The 10,765-nt window shown below is 43.2% G+C and overlaps 1 protein-coding gene across 1 annotated transcript; it reads left to right on the plus strand.

Moving 5' to 3' along the window:
- Nucleotides 1-101: 101 nt before the first annotated feature.
- On the plus strand, nucleotides 102-8,345 carry LOC124029246 (thyroglobulin-like; the record flags this gene model as incomplete). Its single annotated transcript, XM_046341023.1, has 8 exons — nucleotides 102-166; nucleotides 1,461-1,574; nucleotides 1,991-2,054; nucleotides 4,144-4,263; nucleotides 7,236-7,322; nucleotides 7,436-7,519; nucleotides 7,608-7,745; nucleotides 8,172-8,345. Coding segments are annotated over 8 exons (846 nt in total), but the record flags the coding sequence as incomplete, so codon positions are not given.
- Between the last annotated feature and the right edge of the window lie 2,420 nt (nucleotides 8,346-10,765).

Raw genomic sequence — 10,765 nt, forward strand, 5'->3', positions numbered from 1 at the left:
CATACACTATATAGGGAATAGGGTGCAAGTTCTGACTCACTACAAGTGTTTATATACCAACCACGAGTGTAAAACATTGTTATGTTTGTGTCACTCCCCAGCTTGTGCCTTCCAGGTCCAGACTTGTCTTTACATCGTCCTTACGCTGAAGAAGGACAGAGTCACTGTGAACTCTACAGCACCGACGTCATAACATCCGATGCCAAACCTCTGAGCAAGTATGGGACGTCCACAATCTGTCTTTCCTCTCCGTCCGCAGTGTGGGACCCACAATTGCCTTTTTATATCGTGCTCTGTGGGCTCTGGTCAAAAGCAGTAGTGGAAAAGTACCCAACGTTATACTTGAGTCAAAGTGAAGATGCCTCAAGTAGTGAAGATACTCTTTTATAGAAATAACTCAAAGTGAAGATCGTTAGAAATAACTTGAGTCAAAGTGAAGATACCTTTCTAGAAAATAACTCAAGTCAAAGTGAAGATACCTTTAGAGAAAATAACTCAAGTCAAAGTGAAGATACCTTTATAGAAAATAACTCAAGTCAAAGTGAAAGTCATCCATAATTTAATTTAAGTGCAGATACCCTTAAAGAAAAACTGAAGTAGTACTTTAAAGTGTTTTTTTAGTGAAGTACTTACACCACTGGTCTAAAGCAGTGCTCTATAAAGGGTGTAGGGTGCTATTTGGGAATCAACCTATGTCATGTTGGTGTGTTGTACACATTACAGGAGCTTTAGAAGATCTGGACCTCTGATTCACATTACAGGAGATAGAAGAGGGCTCTGGACCCCTGATTCACACTACAGGAGATAGAAGAGGGCTCTGGACCCCTGATTCACACTACAGGAGATAGAAGAGGGTTCTGGACCCCTGATTCAGACTACAGGAGATAGAAGGGTCTGGACCCCTGATTCACACTACAGGAGATAGAAGAGGGTTCTGGATTCAGACTACAGGAGATAGATTCACCCCTGACTACAGGAGATAGAAGAGGGCTCTGGACCCCTGATTCACATTACAGGAGATAGAAGAGGGTTCTGGAACCCTGATTCACACTACAGGAGATAGAAGGGTTACAGGGTCATTTCTGGACCCTTGATTCACACTACAGGAGATAGAAGAGGGTTCTGGACCCCTGATTCACTACAGGAGATAGAAGAGGGCTCTGGAGATTCACACTACAGGAGAAGAGGGTTCTGGACCCCTGATTCACACTACAGGAGATAGAAGAGTGTTACAGGGTCATTAGGGGTCATCTAATCAAACGAGGAACATCACTATAATCTCTCAGAAATGTTACTATCGTATTATATTCAATTATTCATTGCAGAACAAATCAACACACCAAATTGACATAGTAGGTTTGATGCTTTCGAAACGGTTTGGCTGTGACTGCTGTTTCCATTAGATATTGTTGGGTTGTGTGTGAACTCTTTCAAGTGTCCCCTTTGCTTGTGATTCCCAGACCAAAGGGTTCCTGGGAAATGCAGGTGCTGATATGTTCCAGAACCTGAGCTGTTCTCTGAAGGTGAACGGGGCTGACAGACAGAACGTCACGGTCATCAGGAAGAAAGGTTCAGTATGAGCTTGTTTGTCCTCTTACAAAGTGACTCTGCTGAACTCCACAACGTCCATCCTGTTCTTTGTCCTCCTCTCTCACAACAGTCCACGAAGTCCTCTCTCTCTCTCTCTCTCTCTCTCTCTCTCTCTCTCTCTCTCTCTCTCTCTCTCTCTCTCTAACTCTCTCAATAGAATAAGGAATTCACCTACTGCACAATCAGACATGAATCTGGTTCATTTTGTCCTGCTCTAAATCCAGCTGTGTTTCTCTACCAGACCATGAGAATCAGTCTCTCTCTGTATCACAGGTCATGAATTCACCACTAAGGCCCAGAAGACCTTTCTGAGTTTCCGTAAGGCCAGTTCTGGTGTGTACCGCTCGTGGTGTTGCAGCTGAAGGAACCACTCTGACCGACGTCCATCGCTTTCTGTCAGGACGAGTGTACCCAGAACACCTGCTGTGACGGCTTCATCCTCAACCAGAACGTTCTCAGCGGAGGTAAAAGCCTGTAGCCTGAGTGCCAGTCTGTTTGTGCACATGCCCAACTCCTTGTCATGCTAAGACATCAATGGAGGGACAAGAGCACAAACGGACCGAGCTAAAAGGCTGTGTCATATGTGAAGACAGCATCCAGAACCTCATTGTGTGATGCTGTTTTGGTCGTATGTGAAGGCAGCATCCAGAACCACATTGTGTGATGCTGTTACTAAGTGGTGCATCCAGAACCACATTGTGTGATGCTGTTACTAAGTGGTCGTATGTGAAGGCAGCATCCAGAACCACATTGTGTGATGCTGTTACTAAGTGGTCGTATGTGAAGGCAGCATCCAGAACCTCATTGTGTTACTCTGTTACTAAGTGGTCGTATGTGAAGGCAGCATCCAGAACCACATTGTGTGATGCTGTTACTAAGTGGTCGTATGTGAAGGCAGCATCCAGAACCTCATTGTGTGATGCTGTTACTAAGTGGTCGTATGTGAAGGCAGCATCCAGAACCACATTGTGTGATGCTGTTACTAAGTGGTCGTATGTGAAGGCAGCATCCAGAACCTCATTGTGTTACTCTGTTACTAAGTGGTCGTATGTGAAGACAGCATCCAGAACCACATTGTGTGATGCTGTTACTAAGTGGTCGTATGTGAAGGCAGCATCCAGAACCTCATTGTGTGATGCTGTTACTAAGTGGTCGTATGTGAAGGCAGCATCCAGAACCACATTGTGTGATGCTGTTACTAAGTGGTCGTATGTGAAGACAGCATCCAGAACCACATTGTGTGATGCTGTTACTAAGTGGTCGTATGTGAAGACAGCATCCAGAACCACATTGTGTGATGCTGTTACTAAGTGGTCGTATGTGAAGACAGCATCCAGAACCACATTGTGTGATGCTGTTACTAAGTGGTCGTATGTGAAGCAGCATCCAGAACCTCATTGTGTGATGCTGTTACTAAGTGGTAGTATGTGAAGACAGCATCCAGAACCACATTGTGTGATGCTGTTACTAAGTGGTCGTATGTGAAGGCAGCATCCAGAACCACATTGTGTGATGCTGTTACTAAGTGGTCGTATGTGAAGGCAGCATCCAGAACCACATTGTGTGATGCTGTTACTAAGTGGTCGTATGTGAAGACAGCATCCAGAACCTCATTGTGTGATGCTGTTACTAAGTGGTCGTATGTGAAGGCAGCATCCAGAACCACATTGTGTGATGCTGTTACTAAGTGGTCGTATGTGAAGGCAGCATCCAGAACCACATTGTGTGATGCTGTTACTAAGTGGTCGTATGTGAAGACAGCATCCAGAACCACATTGTGTGATGCTGCTTAGTGAGGAAGCTCATACACTTATTGAATCTTAGCCCATTTCCAATAGGTTGGATATTTCATCAATAAGGCCTGAGGGGGGTGTGGTATATGGCCAATATAACATGACTAAGGGCTGTTTTTAATTATTTTATTTAACCTTTATTTAACTAGGCAGGTCAGTTAAGAAGAAATTCTTATTTACAATGACGGCCTTCCCCCGCCAAACCCGAACGATGCTGGGCCAATTGTGCGCCACCCTATGGGACTCCCAATCACGGCCGGATGTGATACAGCCTGGAATTGAACCAGGGACTGTAGTGACGCATCTTGCACTGAGATGCAGTGCCTTAGACCGCAACGTCATTCAGGGGCCCCAAGATACAGCCCTTAGACGTGTTATATTGGCCATATATCACAAACTCCCCAGGTGCCTTATTGCTATTATAAACAGGTTACCTACTTAATTAGAGCAGTGCAAATATATATTTTGTCATACCCATGATATATGGTCTAATATACCACGGCTTACAGCCAATCAGCATTCAGGGCTCGAACCACCCAGTTTATAAAAAACAATGCACATCCTGAACCAATGTAAATCTCAATATATTATATTATCATTGATGAGCAATTAAATTCTTCAAATCTCCCCCCTCTCTCCTTCTCTCTCTCTTTCTCTCTCTTTCTCTCTCTCTCTTTCTCTCTGTCTCTCTGTCTCTCTCTGTCCGTCCAGGTACCATTATGTGTGGTCTGCTGAGCTACCCAGACATGTTGCTATGCAGTGAGGCAGACTGGGATGTCTGGCCTGGCCAAGGCGAACAGGATCTGTGGGGCTGGAGTCACCTACAATAAACTGCAGAAACAGTTCATCTTTAACTTTGGAGGACAAGACTTCAACATCAGTAAGGATATCTACCTAGACTATTACCGTAACATTTAAGGACCGTTTCCCAGACACAGATTAAACCTATTCCTGGACTTAAAAGCTCAATTAAGGATCTCCATTGGAAATATTTGGGGGTAAAAGAAGTGTTACTTTACTCTGTAACTAAGTGGTTATGAAGTGTTACTCCGTAACTAAGTGGTTATGAAGTGTTACTCTGTAACTAAGTGGTTATGAAGTGTTACTCTGTAACTAAGTGGTTATGAAGTGTTACTCTGTAACTAAGTGGTTATGAAGTGTTACTCTGTAACTAAGTGGTTATGAAGTGTTACTCTGTAACTAAGTGGTTATGAAGTGTTACTCTGTAACTAAGTGGTTATGAAGTGTTACTCTGTAACTGAGTGGTTATGAAGTGTTACTCTGTAACTGAGTGGTTATGAAGTGTTACTCTGTAACTGAGTGGTTAGGAAGTGTTACTCTGTTACTGAGTGGTTATGAAGTGTTACTCTGTAACTAAGTGGTTATGAAGTGTTACTATGTTACTAAGTGGTTATGAAGTGTTACTCCGTAACTAAGTGGTTATGAAGTGTTACTCTACTCTGTAACTAAGTGGTTATGAAGTGTTACTCTGTTACTAAGTGGTTATGAAGTGTTACTAAGTGGTTATGAAGTGTTACTCTGTTACTAAGTGGTTATGAAGTGTTACTCTGTATCTAAGTGGTTATGAAGTGTTACTAAGTGGTTATGAAGTGTTACTCTGTTACTAAGTGGTTATGAAGTGTTACTCTGTAACTAAGTGGTTATGAAGTGTTACTCTGTTACTAAGTGGTTATGAAGTGTTACTAAGTGGTTATGAAGTGTTACTCTGTAACTAAGTGGTTATGAAGTGTTACTCTGTAACTAAGTGGTTATGAAGTGTTACTAAGTGGTTATGAAGTGTTACTCTGTAACTAAGTGGTTATGAAGTGTTACTCTGTAACTAAGTGGTTATGAAGTGTTACTCTGTAACCAAGTGGTTATGAAGTGTTACTCTGTAACCAAGTGGTTATGAAGTGTTACTCCGTAACTAAGTGGTTATGAAGTGTTACTCTCTCTGTAACTAAGTGGTTATGAAGTGTTACTCTCTGTAACTAAGTGGTTATGAAGTGTTACTCTGGTTATGAAGTGTTATGACTCTGTTACTAAGTGGTTATGAAGTGTTACTCTGTAACTAAGTGGTTATGAAGTGTTACTCTGTTACTAAGTGGTTATGAAGTGTTACTAAGTGGTTATGAAGTGTTACTCTGTAACTAAGTGGTTATGAAGTGTTACTCTGTAACTAAGTGGTTATGAAGTGTTACTAAGTGGTTATGAAGTGTTACTCTGTAACTAAGTGGTTATGAAGTGTTACTCTGTAACCAAGTGGTTATGAAGTGTTACTCTGTAACTAAGTGGTTATGAAGTGTTACTCTGTAACTAAGTGGTTATGAAGTGTTACTCTGTTACTAAGTGGTTATGAAGTGTTACTAAGTGGTTATGAAGTGTTACTATGTAACTAAGTGGTTATGAAGTGTTACTCTGTAACTAAGTGGTTATGAAGTGTTACTAAGTGGTTATGAAGTGTTACTCTGTAACTAAGTGGTTATGAAGTGTTACTCTCTAACTAAGTGGTTATGAAGTGTTACTCTGTTACTAAGTGGTTATGAAGTTTTACTCTGTTACTAAGTGGTTATGAAGTGTTACTCTGTAACTAAGTGGTTATGAAGTGTTACTCTGTATCTAAGTGGTTATGAAGTGTTACTCTGTTACTAAGTGGTTATGAAGTGTCACTCTGTATCTAAGTGGTTATGAAGTGTTACTCTGTTACTAAGTGGTTATGAAGTGTTACTCTGTTACTAAGTGGTTATGAAGTGTTACTCTGTTACTAAGTGGTTATGAAGTGTTACTCTGTAACTAAGTGGTTATGAAGTGTTACTCTGTAACTAAGTGGTTATGAAGTGTTACTCTGTAACTAAGTGGTTATGAAGTGTTACTCTGTAACTAAGTGGTTATGAAGTGTTACTCTGTAACTAAGTGGTTATGAAGTGTTACTCTGTAACTAAGTGGTTATGAAGTGTTACTCTGTAACTAAGTGGTTATGAAGTGTTACTCTGTAACTAAGTGGTTATGAAGTGTTACTCTGTAACTAAGTGGTTATGAAGTGTTACTCTGTAACTGAGTGGTTATGAAGTGTTACTCTGTAACTAAGTGGTTATGAAGTGTTACTCTGTAACTCTGTTATGAAGTGTTACTCTGTAACTAAGTGGTTATGAAGTGTTACTCTGTAACTAAGTGGTTATGAAGTGTTACTCTGTAACTAAATGGTTATGAAGTGTTACTCTGTAACTAAGTGGTTATGAAGTGTTACTCTGTTACTAAGTGGTTATGAAGTGTTACTCTGTAGCTAAGTGGTTATAAAGTGTTACTCTGTTACTAAGTGGTTATGAAGTGTTACTCTGTAGCTAAGTGGTTATGAAGTGTTACTCTGTAACTAAGTGGTTATGAAGTGTTACTCTGTAACTAAGTGGTTATGAAGTGTTACTCTGTAACTAAGTGGTTATGAAGTGTTACTCTGTAACTAAGTGGTTATGAAGTGTTACTCTGTTACTAAGTGGTTATGAAGTGTTACTCTGTAGCTAAGTGGTTATAAAGTGTTACTCTGTTACTAAGTGGTTATGAAGTGTTACTCTGTATCTAAGTGGTTATGAAGTGTTACTCTGTTACTAAGTGGTTATGAAGTGTTACTCTGTTACTAAGTGGTTATGAAGTGTTACTCTGTAACTAAGTGGTTATGAAGTGTTACTCTGTAACTAAGTGGTTATGAAGTGTTACTCTGTTACTAAGTGGTTATGAAGTGTTACTCTGTAACTAAGTGGTTATGAAGTGTTACTCTGTTACTAAGTGGTTATGAAGTGTTACTCTGTAACTAAGTGTTTATGAAGTGATGTAATGGTCAGTATGTTTCTCTCACAGCTGATACAGCTCTGCCAACATCAAGCAAGAACAAAACTGACTACCAGGCCACCATTATTGGGTTCCAAGGCATTTACCTCTGGAAAGGTATTGAACATTTAATTCCTTATGCAGATTTATAAAACAATGTACTTCTGAATAAACATTACTGGGTTGTCTTGACTTCTCTTTCTCACATGCTAAAATGATCCATGTTTCAGAGTCTGACATGACCACTCGTCCCAAGACCTCCCCAGCCTGTAGCAGTGTCCTCCCACAACAAGCCCCCAGAGTTGTTCTGTCGGGTTAGTTCAGCCTTCTTAATTCTCCTATTACTAGGAGCCAAACCCTAAAGCAACTGTTTGTTACGCTGTACCTCATCCCGTCCCGTAGATGCAGTGAAGGAGACGTTTGTGACCCTGGACAGCAGTGCTGTTGTTGTGGACTCTGAACGGGACATCCCCAGCCTGCACTACTGGATCTTTAAACATCAGTTCTCTGCACAGGAGGCTCAGCTGTGGTGTCTGAAACGTAGGATATATCAGCTTCATGGCTTGCCTTTTGCAAAAGCAATTCACCTTGAATCTCATACACTGAATATTTTTGTTGTTTCTCACTACTATCACATGGCCTTCATCTTTAGCACTCGTATAATGTGTGTTACAGGTGTCCTCTGTGTGTTACAGGTGTCCTCTGTGTGTTTCAGGTGTTCTCTGTGTGTTTCAGGTGTCCTCTGTGTGTTTTAGGTGTTCTCTGTGTGTTTCAGGTGTCCTCTGTGTGTTTCAGGTGTTCTCTGTGTGTTTCAGGTGTCCTCTGTGTGTTTCAGGTGTTCTCTGTGTGTTTCAGGTGTCCTCTGTGTGTTTCAGGTGTCCTCTGTGTGTTTCAGGTGTCCTCTGTGTGTTTCAGGTGTCCTCTGTGTGTTTCAGGTGTGTTTCAGGTGTTCTCTGTGTGTTTCAGGCTGTGAGGAGGAGGAGCTGTGCCACTTGGCTGATGTGAGAGATGAGAGCTCAGTGTACTTTACCTGCGCCCTGTACCCAGACACCCAGGTGTGTGGGGCCTACGACAAACCCCTGAGACAGGCCTGCAGCCCTGTGCTCCCCCAGCAACCCCACACCGCTCACACCAAGAAGGGTGAGTTTTTAACTCCAGCAACCCCACACCTCACACACAAGAAGGGTGAGTTTTTAACTCCAGCAACCCCACACCTCACACACCAAGAAGGGTGAGTTTTTAACTCCAGCAACCCCACACCTCACACACCAAGAAGGGTGAGTTTTTAACTCCAGCAACCCCACACCTCACACACCAAGAAGGATGAGTTTTTAACTCCAGCAACCCCACACCTCACACACCAAGAAGGGTGAGTTTTTATCTCCAGCAACCCCACACCTCACACACCAAGAAGGGTGAGTTTTTAACTCCAGAAACCCCACACCTCACACACCAAGAAGGGTGAGTTTTTAACTCCAGCAACCCCACACCTCACACACCAAGAAGGGTGAGTTTTTAACTCCAGCAACCCCACACCTCACACACCAAGAAGGGTGAGTTTTTAACTCCAGCAACCCCACACCTCACACACCAAGAAGGGTGAGTTTTTAACTCCAGCAACCCCACACCTCACACACCAAGAAGGGTGAGTTTTTAACTCCAGCAACCCCACACCTCACACACCAAGAAGGGTGAGTTTTTAACTCCAGCAACCCCACACCTCACACACCAAGAAGGGTGACAATCATCTGAACATGAAGCCCAGCCATCACTAGTGTTGTCTTCCCTTCCTCCCTCTACTTCATAATGACTGGCCCAGCCATCACTAGTGTTGTCTTCCTCCTCTACTTCATAATGACTGGCCCAGCCATCACTAGTGTCTGTCTCCCTCTACTTCATAATGACTGGCCCAGCCATCACTAGTGTTGTCCTCCCTCTACTTCATAATGACTGGCCCAGCCATCACTAGTGTTGTCTCCCTCTACTTCATAATGACTGGCCCAGCCATCACTAGTGTTGTCTTCCCTTCCTCCCTCTACTTCATAATGACTGGCCCAGCCATCACTAGTGTTGTCTTCCCTTCCTCCCTCTACTTCATAATGACTGGCCCAGCCATCACTAGTGTTGTCTTCCCTTCCTCCCTCTACTTCATAATGACTGGCCCAGTCATCACTAGTGTTGTCTTCCCTTCCTCCCTCTACTTCATAATGACTGGCCCAGTCATCACTAGTGTTGTCTTCCCTTCCTCCCTCTACTTCATAATGACTGGCCCAGTCATCACTAGTGTTGTCTTCCCCTCCTTCCTCCCTCTACTTCATAATGACTGGCCCAGTCATCACTAGTGTTGTCTTCCCCTCCTTCCTCCCTCTACTTCATAATGACTGGCCCAGCCCAGTGTTGTCTTCCCTCCTCCCCATCATAATGACTTGTGTTGTCTTCCCCTCCTCCCTCTACTTCATAATGACTGGCCCAGTCATCACTAGTGTTGTCTTCCTTCCTCCCTCTACTTCATAATGACTGGCCCAGCCATCACTAGTGTTCTCTTCCTCCCTCTACTTCATAATGACTGGTGAAGTTGGGAATCCCAGCAGCCTCGCTGTTTGTGATCCTAGGCTTGTTTTGGTCTTGTTCCTAGCAACAGGTCAACAAGGCTGTATATCAGAAGTTAGGACGACTGCCACTGCTTGGCTCTGGCTGACTCCCAAAATGGCACCCTATTCCCTATATAGAGCACTACTTTTGACCAGGGCTCATTTAAAGTACAACATTATGTAGGGTATATGGTGCCATTTGGGACACAGCCGTACACTTGAGCAGCTCTGCGGGTTGAGAAAGGAGACCTGTGAGTAATGTCGGTAGCGTGATCCTGCTCTTGCTCAAATGACAGCAGGCTGCCTTTTCCAAGGTTACACAAACCCAGGCTTTCCATTTTAGTCGCTGTTGAAAACAACCGCTCTTCTCTGTTGTGATACTGTCTCCTGCTTTTATCTCTCAGCTTGTGTGAATTGGCAAGAGGTTTAAAAATAACAAAATACAGTTTTGAAGGTTTCGTGTCTGTGTTTATATGCGTAGTGCATACCACTGACAGAGTACCACTGACAGAGTACCACTGACAGAGTACCACTGACAGAGTACCACTGACAGAGTACCACTGACAGAGTACCACTGACAGAGTACCACTGACAGAGTACCACTGACAGAGTACCACTGACAGAGTACCACTGACAGAGCACCACTGACAGAGCACCACTGACAGAGCACCACTGACAGAGCACCACTGACAGAGCACCACTGACAGAGCACCACTGACAGAGCACCACTGACAGAGCACCACTGACAGAGCACCACTGACAGAGCACCAGAGTACCACTGACTTCAGAATTGTCTGTGTTTTTTAATATGTTGTGCCGTGAGTTAGTCGTCTGTGTCAGATGCTGTGATTCAAATGGAACCCTATTCCCTATATAGTGCACTACTTTTGACCAGAGCCCTACGGGGACCCTATTCCCTATGTAGTGCACTACTGTTGACCAGAGCCCTACGGGGACCCTATTCCCTAT

Source organism: Oncorhynchus gorbuscha, unplaced genomic scaffold (assembly GCF_021184085.1).
Source record: "Oncorhynchus gorbuscha isolate QuinsamMale2020 ecotype Even-year unplaced genomic scaffold, OgorEven_v1.0 Un_scaffold_5898, whole genome shotgun sequence".
In the NCBI taxonomy this organism is placed as follows: domain Eukaryota; kingdom Metazoa; phylum Chordata; class Actinopteri; order Salmoniformes; family Salmonidae; genus Oncorhynchus; species Oncorhynchus gorbuscha.